The sequence below is a fragment of the Scleropages formosus genome, chromosome 17, assembly GCF_900964775.1.
Source record: "Scleropages formosus chromosome 17, fSclFor1.1, whole genome shotgun sequence".
Taxonomy (NCBI): domain Eukaryota; kingdom Metazoa; phylum Chordata; class Actinopteri; order Osteoglossiformes; family Osteoglossidae; genus Scleropages; species Scleropages formosus.
This window is the reverse complement of record NC_041822.1, coordinates 23279929-23295276: the sequence shown is the minus strand read 5'-3', so window position 1 is coordinate 23295276 and position 15348 is coordinate 23279929. Positions and strand designations below refer to the sequence as shown.

The 15348-nt window shown below is 44.9% G+C and overlaps 2 protein-coding genes across 5 annotated transcripts; both read left to right on the top strand.

Annotated features, from left to right (window-relative positions):
* Positions 1-1209: 1209 nt before the first annotated feature.
* ptgesl (prostaglandin E synthase 2-like) lies at positions 1210-5329 on the top strand. Of its 2 annotated transcripts, none has more exons than XM_029259539.1 (7): positions 1210-1501; positions 2149-2337; positions 2433-2488; positions 2905-3057; positions 3220-3420; positions 3774-3891; positions 4106-5329. In XM_029259539.1, exons 2-7 carry the CDS (start codon positions 2272-2274, stop codon positions 4232-4234), a joined length of 723 nt encoding a protein of 240 aa, XP_029115372.1. In that variant the 5' UTR covers positions 1210-1501; positions 2149-2271; the 3' UTR covers positions 4235-5329. The 2 variants fall into 2 exon arrangements, with proteins under 2 accessions (XP_029115372.1, XP_018587114.2); XM_018731598.2 differs by having other exon boundaries at positions 1210-1508.
* A 563-nt stretch (positions 5330-5892) lies between these two features.
* Positions 5893-14787, top strand: LOC108921877 (outer dense fiber protein 2-like). 3 transcript variants are annotated; one of them, XM_018731596.2, is made up of 19 exons: positions 5893-5999; positions 6569-6691; positions 6894-7022; positions 7233-7406; positions 7552-7739; positions 7864-7993; positions 8592-8723; positions 9134-9208; positions 9712-9783; positions 9864-9980; positions 10387-10572; positions 11046-11155; positions 11667-11802; positions 12195-12305; positions 12517-12780; positions 12941-13041; positions 13127-13289; positions 13403-13528; positions 14550-14787. In XM_018731596.2, the coding sequence occupies exons 1-19, from the start codon at positions 5997-5999 to the stop codon at positions 14730-14732; spliced, it is 2523 nt and encodes an 840-aa protein (XP_018587112.2). In that variant the 5' UTR covers positions 5893-5996; the 3' UTR covers positions 14733-14787. The 3 variants fall into 3 exon arrangements, with proteins under 3 accessions (XP_018587112.2, XP_018587111.2, XP_018587113.1); XM_018731595.2 differs by having other exon boundaries at positions 6545-6691; XM_018731597.1 differs by lacking the exons at positions 5893-5999; positions 6569-6691; positions 6894-7022 and having other exon boundaries at positions 7360-7434.
* The last annotated feature ends 561 nt before the right edge of the window (positions 14788-15348 follow it).

The following is a 15348-nucleotide window of genomic DNA, read 5'->3' as shown; positions in this document are numbered from 1 at the left end:
AGCTAATTTTATTGTATATTGCATAGAGAATAAATTCTTTATTTGTCTGACAGACTTTTAGTGTTGGGGAAGGTAAAGTACTTTTTTGCCACCTTTTTATTCACTTTTTTAAAAAAATCCTATCTGTCGGAACTTTATAGGATGGGGTCTTAAAGGGTTCTTGTGCAGAGAAAGTAATTTTCTTTCACACAAAGGTAATGAAGAGCTTAATATTTTAGGGTTACCTTGTATGTGGATTTGGTTATGAGATGTTTTTAATGTTGTTTCTACTTCAGGCCTTTGGGAAATATGTCACGGGTTTGTTATTCCTTTGTGACAGTGACTACATGAAGCTTTCTGTGTTTACACATAATACATAACAATACAAGTTGTAAAACAGCCACCTTTTTGATGTCAAACCTGAAATCTAGGAAGGTAAATAAAGGATACTTGTTCGAATGAGTTTAAAATATATTGTAATTTTAACTGGTGTAAAATAATTTTAACTGTTTTAAATAAATACATTACTGAGGTATGAATATAAGTGTATCAGAATAATGTAAAGTTTACAGATAAGAGGCACTTATGTCACAATTAAGGATCCAGCTCTGAATTCAGTCCCTTAACGTAACAAATCGTCTGTTAAACTCTTGAAATCTTGGAGTTTTGGAGTCCCAGGGCAGCAGGTAGCGTAGTGGTTGTAGGTTCGAATCTCCTGTTCCAGTAATCCTAAATGAGGTGCTTGCTTTACATTGCTCCATACCCAACTGCATGAATGGGTAAATATGTAGCTTTACACATTAAATCTCTCTAGAGAAAAGCATCAGATAAATTATCTTCTTTTCAAATATATTTTCTGAATTTTAAATGGTGTGGTGGAAATCTGTCCAAAAAAAAATCCCTTCATTAATGAGTGTTGCACAGTATTTTAGGGGATAAATATTTAAACATATAAAAAGGTGTGAAGGCTTTTTATCATGAAACATTTTCCATAATAAATAAAAATTATAACCCACTATTCACATGATTGTAACTGGACTGAAGCCCTGACCAGCTCCTCTCCTCCTTTTACACTCTCTAGCGATAGATGGCGCTGTGCGCCAAATAGGTGGTTAAGTCGACATGAAACTTACCAACGAACAAGATGACGCGCTTTTTAAGCCAATCGCGTGCGACACGTTCCTACAGCTCTTGCGTCACCAGATGCATTGTGGGTCCATTTATGTAAAACAAAGATGGCGGCCGCCAGTGTGAGAGCGCTGGCCCGGTTGAGTCGGCTTTCTCTCCCGCTGTACCGTTGCAGGCCGGGGAGCTTCTCGAATCTGGTTCCGAGAGCACACCTGCACGGCCCGGGCAGGGCTTACGGAACCGGCGGCCCGGGGTTCCGTCCGAGACTCTGGAGCGGTCTGCCTTTGCGCGGCGGCGGGAGCAGAGCCGTGGGGTGCGCCTTCCTCCTGGGCGGCGGACTGGGCCTCATCTACACCCTCAGAGGCTCCTTCCAGAGGCACCTGGCGGAGCAGAGGTCCGATGTAAGATCATCTTAAAGATGTGACCGAGACTGGCCTGCCAGCCCGTTGTCTTTGCTAAGCATTGTGGGTTGGGAACCCATCCCATGCCATGATGATGACGTGCAGCAGGAGCAGTCACCTTGTGTAAGGTTGTTGGTTCGAATCCCACTCTGCTGCAGTCGAAGCGCTTACTCCGAGTTGGTGCAGAGTGAGAGATACAGTGAGAGCGCCCTGCCGCATAAATCATGGCTAAAAAATTGACACCGACATTGATTTGATTGTGTGAGTGTCACAGAGAGTGTGTGTTCCACTGATGTATGGAGGAGTGACCCAGTGTAAGTAGTGTATCTAGCAGTGTAAGTAACCGCGGTGAATAAGGCGTGTGGGCTGATAACACTACGTAGAGTTCGTTGGAAGTCGCTTTGGAGAAAAGCATCTGCTAAGTGAATAAGTGTAAGTACCTTGCTCAAGGGTACAACTGGAGGTGAGATTCGAACCTGCGACCTTTGGGTCTAGACACGACGCTAGCATCTGAGCTGTCCCTAAATCTGCTATCTAAAAAGTTAATGGTGGTAAGAGTGACGTAATAACTAGTAGTTTTTGGGAGCGTGTCAAGTTCCCACGGGGTCTGTGGGTCACATGTTTACTTGGCCCCCTTTAGGATCAGACCAGCGAGCTCAAGTTAACTCTGTACCAGTACAAAACCTGCCCGTTCTGCAGCAAGGTGCGAGCTTTCCTCGACTACCATGGCCTCCCCTATGAGATCGTGGAGGTGAACCCCGTCATGCGGCAGGAGATCAAGTGGTCCGAGTACAGGAAAGTGCCCATCGTGGTGCTCAACGGGACCGTGGTAAGCAGATGCCTTTGCAGTAAAACGTATTACTTCCTTCATTGGCACGTCGTAGAAGGTGAAAGGCGATTGATTTATTTCTCTGTATTTGCCAGCAAATCAATGACTCTTCTGTAATAATCAGCGCTTTGAAGACTTACATGATCAGCAGGTGAGGAAACTCGGGGAGTATTTTTTTTTTTTTTTTTTTTTTTGCATTTGAACCTCAGGGTGATGGACAGCAGTTTTTATTTATTAAGCACAACAGAGGGATGCAGAGCCCTGAACGCTCGTAATGAGATGTTAGTAGAATATTCTGAAATGTAACCGTCTTCGGAAAATACTGGGTTAAATATCTAGATGAGTATCGAAAAAAACGTCTTTGGTGTGAACTTTATATTACATCGCAAGGGGTCTTCAAAGCAAGACTGCAAGTACTGTGAACAAACATAATATTGATGGATGATGTATCTTCATTTCCTTTATTAATGTTATATTGATAAAGCAACCTTTTAAGAATTGGTGACCATTTGCCCCCCCTTTTTTTATTTTTTTTATTTTTTAAATATAATCCTGCTCTCTCTGTAGGGAAAAGACAGTTCCTCAGATTATTATCTGTTACCCAGAGCTTCGATCCAAGAACGAGAAGGGGAAGGAGGTGGTTGAGTACAGCAACAAGTACTGGCTGATGCTGACTGAGTCTGAATCTAAGAAGTTGTACCCAGAGAAAGACTCCCAGAAGTAGGTCACATTTGGCCTCATTTTGTTGTGACTATAAAAGGTCACAAATGGCCTTTTTTCCCCCCTAGTTTGTATCGGTCATGCGGAACTATGTTATTTTGGAAATTGCGCTATTTTTATCCGTGTTTTAAAGCACCCATCTTCCTTCTCTTCGTGCCTCAGGGAGGAGATGAAGTGGCGTCAGTGGGCAGATGACTGGCTGGTGCATTTGATCTCCCCCAACGTTTACCGCACCCCCAGCGAAGCCCTGGCCTCCTTCGACTACATAGTGCGTGAGGGCAAATTTGGGTCTTTGGAAGGTGTATTTGCCAAGTACATGGGGGCGGTTGCTATGTACTTCATCTCAAAGAGGCTGAAAAGCAGGTAGGTGCCTTTCTAAGCTGTTTAAAATGTGAGTAGATCTGAGCGGATCAAGTGTTTTTTTTACCATTTTGAATGCAGCTTTGGCAGTTTTTATGGTCTTGTGTTGCAGTGTTTGTTGTGTGTTAAGCCTTTGTGTATGTGGATGTTTTGGTGCATCTTTAATATTTTTGTTCTGTGATGTTAAAGCAGAAACAGTACATTTCACTCCTGTAAACTTATTTTTTGAAGAAAAGTCCATTTTTGGAGGCCTGCTCGCTGCTCTTATTGCTCATGTTTAGATGCATTTACTAACAGCAGAATGTCGACGTCTCTCGTCAGCGTTTCGTTCAGCTCCGGGATGTTTCTCTTCTCAGGCACAACTTGCAAGATGATGTTCGGCAGGACTTGTACAAAGCCGTGAACCAGTGGGTGTCGGCCATTGGCAAAAAGAGAAAGTTCATGGGTGGCAATCAGCCCAACTTGGCAGATCTAGTAAGGGATCCGGGATACCTGTTGGACACGTTAATGTGCACCTGCCGAATCGTTTCTTGTGCAGGGTTTGCCATCTTCTTGATTAACTGTAAACCCAAATTAAACGTCAGAGCCAATGGGTGCTGCACACTTGTAAAGAGTTTTTCCACCGAACATCCCCCATGCCATCTCATGTTCTAAGTCTTAGTCTCTGATATGTGTCCTTTTTCCTCAGGCTGTGTATGGCGTCCTGAGAGTGATGGAGGGCCTCCAGGCCTTTGAGGACATGATGGAGAACACAAAGGTGAAGACCTGGTACGGGCGCATGGACAAAGCTATCCAGCTTCACGAGGGCAAAATGTGATGCAGCTACCGGTGCAGGAAATGACGGGGCTGGTCTGGCAGCACTTACCGTGCACTTCGCTCAGAGAAATTGCTGAAACTGACTTTCAAGGTGACAGCTTGCTAGGCCAATGACTGTTTTTAGAATCAGAACATACGGCAATTAGGAGGACCTGCTTGTGTTCCGCAAAAGCGAATCCGTGGATCTTAGTGGCCGACTCTTCCGTTTTACGGGAGTTTAGACCAGGGCTTTGCAAAACCATCTTTGCTCTCTCGGATGCCTCTAATGACTTGATTGAATCAGTTATGCTTCATGGAAGTGTGTGTTCTCAATCGGTTTTCAGTTTAACAAAACCAGCCTACATCATTACCCATCTCTGATTTTGGATAATTGTGGTACTTTGGTTTTAACACTGTATCGGGGAGGGGGGATATTCTGTTTTATTGTACTGTTTCACTTACTATGCAGCTCTTTGTTCCTGGAGGTTCTAGATGGCTACTGGGAGTTTGGTCTGTACAGAGGTATTCTGGAAATCTTCTGTGTTGCAGGAAGATCTGTAACAGCTGAATGTATCCAAAGGTTGTTAAATGATGGACAGCTCATTGTATGCAGGTGTTTACTGAAGTATTTGCACAGTAATATAACTCGATTGCAAAACTATTAGACATTTTACTAAGAGACTTCCTCTGCAGGGTGGTGAGGGGAGAAATAAGCAAGCGATTAAAGTAATCCCTTTCAACATCTGAGGTATATCAGATTTGTAAGCAGACCTGTTTCCAGAGAACATTTTCCGTTTTGTTTTTTTTTTAGGCTTCAAACATGAGGCTGTGAACTGACTGGTTAGTCAAACCTGCATATACATCTCTCTTCAGGAGCAGGATTTGGAACTCCAGCATGAAACGGTTATAAAAAAGATGTCCATTCTCTTGAATTATCTTTGGCGTAGTAAGCATGCACAGTTTAGTGGCACCTACAAAGTCAAATGCGTTTCATGTGGGTTGCAGTGTAGCAGAAGTATACATTTGGTCTGAACAGTCTTTGTACATTGTACATGCTTAAGAATGTGATTCTTTAAAAAAATAAATAGAGATGTATAAATGTGCAATAAAACAAAAATTCCTGTGTCTTGATCTCCTGTGTGAATTAATCTCCATTCATAGGAAGAGGAGCCAGGCCACACCCTGTGACTGAAAGAAACTTGTGGGATGTAGAAACTTTGTCCTTGTGGTTCTGTGGCACCTTTGATCAGCTACTTACTCTGAGCTGATACACTCATTTACCCATTTAAACAGTTGGGTGATTTTTACTGTAAGTAGCTGATACACAAAACTTAGTGTGAGCTACCTTGGACAAAGGCAATAATAGTATAAACTAGCATTAAAAATCTATTTTTAATAAGTACCCCTCACAAGAAGACAAAATAAACCTCAGAGTTAGCAGAATCGCTGAAACTGTTTCGTTTATTATAAGCAAATTCTTTCTGCAGTCTTAATAGGAGCTCGAACGGTGCTAGCACTGTTTTGGCCCGTTGCCATAGCAATCCGTCAGTTACGCCCCCAAACGCTGCCTATAGAAATATGGAAAAGACCGCCCCTCTCAAAGGTTTCCACCAATCACAATACAGCGGAGGTCTTAAAGAGATTTTAAATTGACCAATCAAATGCAAGGAAAACGCTAACCGGAAGTGGAGCGCTGCCGGAGTTGCTCTGGAGAATGAGAGGAACTCGACAGTTAGTTACCCTAGTAAAACACGGTAACTGGCAGATCGTTTTTGATTTTTCATATGGTAAGAAAAGATATAAAATTGTAAATTGCGTGTAATTTGTTTTTTTCGCTGCTATGCTCTTAATGCACGGCTTTTATTCCAAATAAATTAAGAAGTTTAATATAATTTGCGTTCGTACTGTGTTTTGAAAAATGTAGTTTTGATTTTAAATTTCATACATTATTACATGAACTTTGCAACATGCGGTTGCACGATTATTACTGCACGTCAGTGTTTTAAACTCACTTTAGTGTATTTTGACAACTACTTCCGTTTCACTGTGAGGCAATTCCTAAAATGTAAATAATTACAATAAACAATAATCTGCTATTATTCTATTAACACTTAACAATGAATAAATACAAATAAATGTGATTTTATTTTTCACATGCTGCTGTGATTTGCTTGCAGTGACATCTCTCAAACTCCTTATTCTTGTGGTGTCGTGTGTTGTCAACAGGCAAAAATATTCATTATTTTGCCAATGGCTGAAATTGACCAGGTTTGCTGTTGCTTGTAAGTGATTTTGTTGTTGTTCTTAAACGGTTCGACATGGACTCTTACAGGACTGCACTGTGTTTTCCCAACAGAGGAAGGCGAGCCCAGCGCACTCCTCCTCCTCGCCGCCTCTGCACGTTCACGTTCCAGAGTCTACGCCCGTGCACGTTCACGTGGAGAAGAGTGGCCAGGCCTCGTTCACGAAAACACCCCAGGTCGGCAGTCGTTCACAGCTGAAAGGATGGCAAAAAAAAAAAATTTAAAAAGCCAAAACAAACCAAAAACAAAAAATGCAAACGTGATGGCAACAATATGGGATTATTACCTTTCCGTGTTCTAGGTACCATTAAAAATACAGTGAATTAGACATCGGCTTTTGCTGGACTTCTGAAAAGTGAACTCAGGTCTCTTTGGCAGATGAAGATGAAGGACAGCAGGATGAGAAAGGAGGCCGGGAGCCTTTGTACCACCACCAGGATGAAGACGAAGGCCCCCTGGATCCCCCCTGGCAAAGCCTCTATACGTGACATTTCCTACAAGTGGGAGGTCTCTGACAAACTCATGTTGAGTTTTGGCTTGTTAGTTAGTTAATTAATTGATTAAGGACATTTTTCTTAATCCCAGAGGGAAATTGCGCTTAGTTAACCACTGGCTTGATTTTGTCCAGGTCTGATGTGCCTTCTGGGATTTTTTTTTTTTTTTTTTCGCTTTTATAATGATGCCCGTGGTCACCGAACGTGTTTGCATTTCCTTCAGAGTCCAACACATCGGCTGGAAATGACATCGGTGCCGGAGCCTGACTCTTCCCGTCCTCTTCTGCGCTCGGGAGACCTCTCCACCGATGAGGAAGAGCTGCTGCATGGCCGCATTAATCAGTACGAGAGGAAGATTGACAGCCTGATGGCCGAAGTTGGATCCCTCAAGAATGAGGTTGGTTCCCAAGAAGGAAGAGAAGTTGGTAACTGTCCACAGTCAGTCTGGTCATACCCATGAGGAGGTGCACCCTCCATAATTCGATGAAGAAAAGGTCCCTCCTTTCGCACTCAATGTGTTTATCTGGGCTGTGTGTTTGGAGGCGGAGCTCCGGAGGAAGGAGCAGTTGCTGGAGCGCCGCTCGGAGCAGCTGAGCGCCTCGAAACGTGTTATCGAGAAGCAGGAGGAGAAGTTGGAGGAGGTCACCAAAGAGCTGGAGGTCACGGAGCGAGAGAACGCCCTCCTGCGGCAGTCCCTCGAGAAGATGCGCGAGGAGACCGACCTCAGCAGGTTGGAGCTGGCACCGCACTTCCTGTCCGTCTCCCCGCGAATGGTGGAGGCTTATGATGGCGAGAAGATAGAATTCTCCCAGGATGCTTTGTGGGCTTCTGAGTTGGGTCATCTGTGTTTGTAGGCTAGAAGCAGACCCCGCGCAGCAGGAGAAGGAGGCTCTCCTGAGAAAGCTGGTGGAGGTGGAGGTGGATGGAGCAGCAGCTACTCAGCAGTTGTCAGCCCTGCAGGAGATGATGTCCCGGATGCGGATTGTGAGTGGATGGGGGTGCCGCGCGGGGCCAGTTGGGCTGAGGAGTGTTAAATAATAAACACGCTGCATGGACAGTCTTCAGTTCTCCTCCCGTGTGGAGTTAGACGTTTGAAGTGAACCAAGTCATGGTAAAGTACCTTGCTTTTGATCTGCATTAATCGAGCTCTTCTTGATGCCAGAACCTGGAATCTTTTGGTTGGTTCCATTTTCAAAATTACGTTCCAGAGACCCAGAAACGAAAATGTTTCTCAATATAATTGTACAATTTCTACAAAGGTGCCCAAGCCCCACCCCTAACAGTGCGGTAACATTTAAAAGTATAGAATATTTTCTTCGAGAGGCATTAGGAGTCATTAATGTACCAGGTACAGTTTGGGAGAGGCACTTAAAAATGTTGTCCTCTACAGTGGACAAAAATGAAAAAAAGAATGAACAGCTGACTGTCAGGAGGCTGATTTGACTCATGGCAGTTTTATTATTCTTGCCTCGCAGCCAGTGTCATGTTTTCACACTTGTCACTCGCTGCTGCGGTCTCACCGCGAAGGCAGGATGACGAAGCGGGTGACCTTCTCGCTGCGCCTGCCCTCTGCCCCTTGCAGGACCAACAGCTGACCCGGTCGGACGCTGCCGAACTCGACAGGCGGAAGAAGCGGCTGATGGAAAAGTTGGACGCGTTCGAGGGCACCAACCGCTCCCTGAGGCAACTCCTGAGGGAACACCACGGCCGAGAAGTGAGAGCGCGGAATTTTGATCAAAATCTTGTTGGTTCAGATTCCAGGAGGAAAGATGTACTCCACTGAAACCATTTGGATAAAGGGGATAACTACATTTTCACATAAATGATACGGCAAGAATTCGGTGACGCAGTAGTGAAATACTTTAACTAGGGGGCAGGCGGTAGTGTACTGGTTAAAGCTGCTGCCTTTGGATTCACGGGTTGTGGGTTTGAATCTCACCTGCAGCTGTAGTACCCTTGAGCGAGGCACTTACCCTAAATTGCTCCAGTAAAATTACCCAGCTGTATAAATGGGTAAATAATTGTAAGTAAGTTAACATTGTAAGTCACTTTGGAGAAAAGCATCAGCTAAATGAATAAATATGAATATAATAATGAATATTGTATCTTTTTTTGGCCAATCAGACAGATGCCATAAGGCTGTCAGAGAAGATGGAGATGATACTGAGAAAACTGGCAGATACGGAGGCGGAGAATATGGTGGGTTTGTGTTTCAGGTGCTTCTTGGTTTCATTTCTTCCTCAAATTTACTTTTCTTTCTCCAGACCATCTCTCTTCTTCCTTTCTTTCCCGGAATGTGCTGCGGCGTGGGTTTGAATCCAGCTCAGTCTGTTGTGTTTGCATGTTCTCACCATCTGTTTTTTTGTGTGGGTTTCGTCCTGGTGCTCTGGTTTCCTCCCATAGTACAAAGACATGTTTCAGGTTGAATGGACTCTGTTTATTACCCGTTGTGTGTGTGTGTGTGTGTGTGTGTGTGTGTGTGTGTGTGTGTGTGTGTGTGTGTGTGTGTGCGCGCAAGATTGCCCTGTGATAGACTGGCATTCATTATACAGTGTACCCTGACTTATACCCTATGCTTCCAGGATAAACTCTGGGCCACCACGACCCTGCTCGGATAAGCTGTTATTAAAGATGGAAGGATGGATGGATTAATGATATCAGATGCTTAATACAAGGATCTTCTGCTTTCTCTTTCTTTTCAGCTTCTAGTAGCAAAACTAAAAGAGAAGGAGAAAGAGCTCGAGCATTTCACGACTTCTCTGGAGTCTGAGAAGGTACGTGCTCTGCACTCGTCCACTCGGCCATTTACTCGTGTTCCTTGATTATTTGAGTCTCACTAGACATGTGTGTTCAGGAGAATGTGAGGAGCACAGGGGAGCTGTCCAAAGCTTTGGAGACCACCCGGGCCCTCCTCCAGGGTCAGCTGCGCACAAAAGAAGCGGAAAACGGTCGACTGTCTGTCCAGATTCAGGTAGCCGTTTCCCTTCCTGCTTGCATTCACTGTTGGCCCACGATGCATGTTGTGTCCTTTTCAGCCGTGCAAGCTTTCTCAGTCAGTGAAAAGCGCTCTTCTTGAGCTCAGCCTATGTGTGTCCTGGCCAGGGTGTGTCTGCCCTCAGGTTGGCCGCTATGAAAACGCGCAGTCCTGTGTCTCGTGCCTCCTCAGCACGTGATCTTTGGTGCAGCTGAGGAATCTCACTGGCTGGGATGTGAATCAGAGGAGCACACAATGTCCACTGTCGGCTTCCTCTCAGGGATGGAGAAAACTGGAATTGGAAAAATGGGCAAAAAGTAAATGCATATATAGTTGATTTTCCCTCGTATTGTCCATTGTTGCTGCATCGTCACCTTCTGCTCTCCTGTGCTCCCCTGGCTAGGACCTGGAACGCACAGTGAGGGCGCAACAGGAGGAGGCGGAGCGGCTGCAGGAGCAGCTGAAGGAGCTGCAGCAGCGGGGCGATGCAGACAGGGAGGCACTGAAGCGGGCGACACAGGTGCATAAGCAGCGGGCAGAGCGCAGCGAGGACACAGCGGGTCAGCTCACGGCTCAGCTGCTGGAGAAGGTGGGAAGCAAAGGGAGTGTCCTCCTATGGCCCAGGAACTTTTATACATGTGTTATTTTATGACAATATGCAGCCAGATGGGTTTATAGAATGAGCTTCTTACTGAAAATTCAGTAGAGCAGTAGTATGTTTTAATTCTGTTTACATTTATTAATTTAGCAGATGCTTTTCTCCAAAGTGAACTACATCTCAAAGAACAATACAAATAGTGTGTTACATCAACGGGAGAGATTTGGATGCAGTCATGTGACTCTCTATGTATTGCTGTATTTGATAATAATAAAGTCACATTTTCAAAGGAACTGAAATAAAATGATAATTTAATGGTGCATTACTACAGCTTTTGTATTAAAAACGTACAGTTAGTTATTTGTTTTTATATTAACAACCCTGCTGCAGGTTGGCCGGATTATTGGCGGATAGTGCATGATGCTGCTGGGCACTGAGTCACATGTCTGTGTGTCGCAATGCAGGAGACCCAGCTGGCAGACGCCCTGGCGGCAGCGGAGAGCTGGCGTAGTCGTCACGCCCGGGAAGTGAAGGAGAAGAGCCGCCTGGAGACGGAGATCACAGTTCTCAACAAGTGGGTGGCCGACCGAGCCATCAGTGGAATGGGCAGGGGTTGCCATGGAAACGGAGAGGCGATTTGACTCAGCTTTTCCACGCAAAGTGTTGCACGTTATCGCCATTTGGCTTTTTGTATTTTGTTGTTAATCATACAACTTAGTGAACTCTATGTAGTAAAGTTCATGCTGTTAATTGGTTGATTTCTTTTGCACATTTGTGAAACACACAAACAAGGTGATATTCCATCATGAAAGGGTTTCCAAAAGTACCTGCATGTCTGCAAATACAGCTGACAAAGCACATTTGTGATTTTTCTCCAAAGTGACGCACAACGATTGCTATGTATTTAGGCACCATTCTAAGTGTATTTATTTTCTTGATGTGTTTTGTTACTTCGAGCTTCAAGAGTCATTGAAATCTCATTTTTCTGGCTTCTGTTCATCTGTATATTAATCTGCTTCTCGTAGTATTTGTGTCCTTGTTCTGCCACGCGCTGGCTGACAGTAACCCCAGTGTGTCCTGCACAGCCAGCTCTCTGACCTACGAGATCAGCTTCATGGTGTTGAGGAAAAGGCCCGAGTTGAGAGGGAGGGGATCATGGACAGGCTGCACCGCCTCACTTCTGATGGCACCTCTGTAAAGCTGGAGAACCAGAGGCTCATGGTGAGTTTGGGTCCTGCGCGGTCCTGTACTGTTTATCATGATGTCATTGTTTGTCTGCAATGCGGTCTGGGCTGAAACTGCTGTTCAGCTGAATTTGAGCCAATGTAGTGGAATGAGCTCCCTTTCTCCCTCAGGAGTGCTGAATCCCTTTGGACATTCAAGAAGGGTCTCTTAACACATCTCTTTTGTAAAAAGTCCCGGTGTCATAAGCTGTGCTTCAGTAGTGGAATCATCTGCTCTTTGCTGGCTGTGAAATACAAAATGGAATGGAAAATCCTAGTTTACGTGGCATTCCTTCACTTTAACAACTATTATAGATTCTTTATTAAATTGGTATCATCTGTGGCTGATGTTTATTTTTATGTTCTCTTTTCTCTCATACTCCTTTCAAGGCCAGTCTGTCTTCTATGGAGGAGAAGCTCACATTGTCCCAGTCTGAAACACAGCAACTGAAAGCCTCTGTGAATCGGTACGAGTCCCTGCTGGACAATTACAAGGGCCAGGTACTTACATTTACCTGTCTCACAAACACCTGGTAGGCAACAGCAGTTTATAAGGAACAAACGAAGCCACCCACACTGATGGAATGAATGACAGTTGCAGGCCAAAGAGAGTAGTTAATATAAACAATATACATTTATAAAGGTTTTACTTATGAATTACCAAGGGTACATTGTGGGGACCCTTTGTTAAAGTGCTGTTTGCGCTTTGTAGCTGCAGAAGGTGCGTATGGAGGCGGATGAGTACTGTGTGAAGGCAGAGCTGGCAGAGAAGGAGGCTCAGGCAGCGCGGGCAGAGCTGGAGCAGGAGATGGGGGTGCTGCGGAAGCACTTGTTGGATCGCCTGTCGGCGCTGGAGCCGCTGCCCAGGATGCTGAAGCGCTCCGAGCTGCAGCTGCGCGAGGCGGAGGAGCAGGTGCATGCCCATGAGAGGCGGAGCGCCGAGCAGAGCGGCGCCCTCGCGGAGCTCCGCCTCAAGGTTCGAGCGTCTGGCAGTGGGATGCCTTTCGCCACCCACCCGTGGTTGTTAGTAACATGCTCATACTGCATGATGACAATGATTACTGTGCCCTTGGAAAAGGACTTTTTAATCATCGTCAGGCTCCGACATGTGAATGTTCGGTTCGCGCTCTTCGCAGGTAGAACACCAAGGTAGCCGAGCTGAGGCCTTGCGAGAGAAGAACTTGCTACTGGGGGAGGAGAACAAGCAGCTGAAGCACACAGTGGAGAATCTGGAAAAGTCAGAAAGTCTTCTTGTTTTCCTGTAAGGGAATGGTTGTTTTACCTCGTTCGTCACTGAGTTTTCCCCCCCATGACCGCAACAGGAAGTTGGAGGAGGCAAATTCGGAGAACAGGGAGCTACTCCAGGTCCTTGCCAAGCGGGAGGACACGATCCATACCAACCAGCTGCGGCTGCAGGAAAAGTCCCAGGAGTGCGAAGGTCTGGCCCGGCAGGTGGAGGCCGCACTTGGTGACGCCAGGCGTCAGGTACACAGAATCCTTTAGTTACACCGAGGGCTTTTAAGGCAGCTGCGTGTCCCTTGGTGGGCGGTAGGCAGATTGAATTTCTCGCTCCCTCCCTGGACTCGCTGTGTTTGCAGGTGGATCAGAGCCTGGAACGCGCTGTCTCCAGGGAGCGCTCTTCTCACTCCAGGGTTCTGGATCTGGAAACGCAGCTGAGCCTCACAAAATCGGAGCTCACCCAACTTCGCCGCAGCAAAGAAGAGGTCAGCAGAAATTCTGAATTGATGCATTTTCCAAGCTCTCGAGTACTGGCAGGAGGTGGCAGTAGACCTTTTTCTTTCAAACAAACCCTTAATCAGCTTTTCAAGTGGTCAGGGAATAAATTCTAGTTTTACCGTTTTTTTTTAGTTTTGTTTTTCTTACATTAATTGCCTTTGTTTAAACATAATATTACAAGCAGTTGTGCAAGACATTTATCAGAATCAGAATGAGTTTTACTGGCCAAGTATGCTGATGCCCATAAGGAATTTGTTGTGCTTCTAGGTCCCTCCAGTATTTACAGACAAACAGATGACACAGAATTACAGAATAAATAAGATATTTACAGAGTACACACACACACACACACACACACACACACACACACACACACACACACACACACACTGTCTGAACCGCTTGTCCCTAGCGGGGTCGTGGCAAGCCGGAGCCTAACCCGGAAACACAGGGCGTAAGGCTGGAGGGGGAGGGCACACACCCAGGACAGGACATCAGTCCATCGCAAGGCACCCCAAGCAGGAATTGAACCCCAGACCCACCAGAGAGCGGGACCCAGCCAAACCCACTGCGCCACCACACCCCCGGAGTATACAAATACGGAAGTATGAATAGTAGTATAAATACAAAAAAAGAAAATAATTAAATTACAAAAACTGGTTGGATAATGTTGCACTGACAGGAGACCTATAGGGGAATGTTAACTGTTCATGAGAGTGATGGCCTGAGGGGAGAAAGCGGTTCTTGTATCTGGTCGTTCTGGCAGACAGTGCTCTCTAACGCCTTAAATGGAATTTGAAGGACCGATCTTTCACCAAGATGTCAAATGCAGAAATTAACACTTTTTTAAGTATGGAACACAATACCTATTCAACGAAATACTTTGTATTGAATCAGACTATTTATAAGATCTGTGTGGAATTGTTGTTTTTAGGAGGTGTGCGGTGAACTTCCTTCAAATTGATTAAACGCCCCCATTTGCTGTTGTGTGACCCCCTCCCTACCCAGGCTGAGCGTCGACTGCAGGTTAAGATACAGGACACGAAGGACCGACTGGAGCAGTCGGACAGCACCAACCGAAGCCTTCAAAATTACATTCAGTTCCTCAAGGACTCCTACGCCAATGTCTTTGGTCATTCTGTTCTCACCAGCTCCGTAGGACCTCCATCTCTGGTCCCTGATCTCAACTGATCTAAGCGAATAGGCCGCCTTTCTCTTAGGAAAACCCTCTCCTGAACGTCACAGAGCAACGTACATTAAAGGATGTTTGTACTTTTTAAGATGTGTAAATAACTTGTCTTTGCGAAATATGATCTGATGCAAATTTCACTTGTTACACTCATTTTAAAAATCAGCTATCTCATTTTTGACCAATGGGAATCATTTGTGTTCTTACACATTCAAACATTTGTCCTCCATAAAACTCGGAGGAACCTTGAGAGTGAGTGAGTGAAACTTTGTAAAACATTGCAGTCACATGTCTGAGAGTATAACAACTTGTGTGTTTATGTTTGTGAGGATATATAATTTTTAAAAAATTGTTTTATATATGTATTTTAAATGACTATAAAACAAAATCCATAGCCATACAACCTTTCCTGCTCATCTTTCATTGTTCTCCATTTTTTCGGGATTTATTCAAAGAAACTTATTTTATAGTTTTGAATATTACAATAAACCAATTTTATTTAGGTTCTAAAGCCATGTCTTCCATCATAAACCCCCTGCCAAAAGTATATCTTACAGGTCAGATTCACCTGCAGTAGAAACAATCAGAATGAGAATGAGCTTTATTGCCAAGTATGTT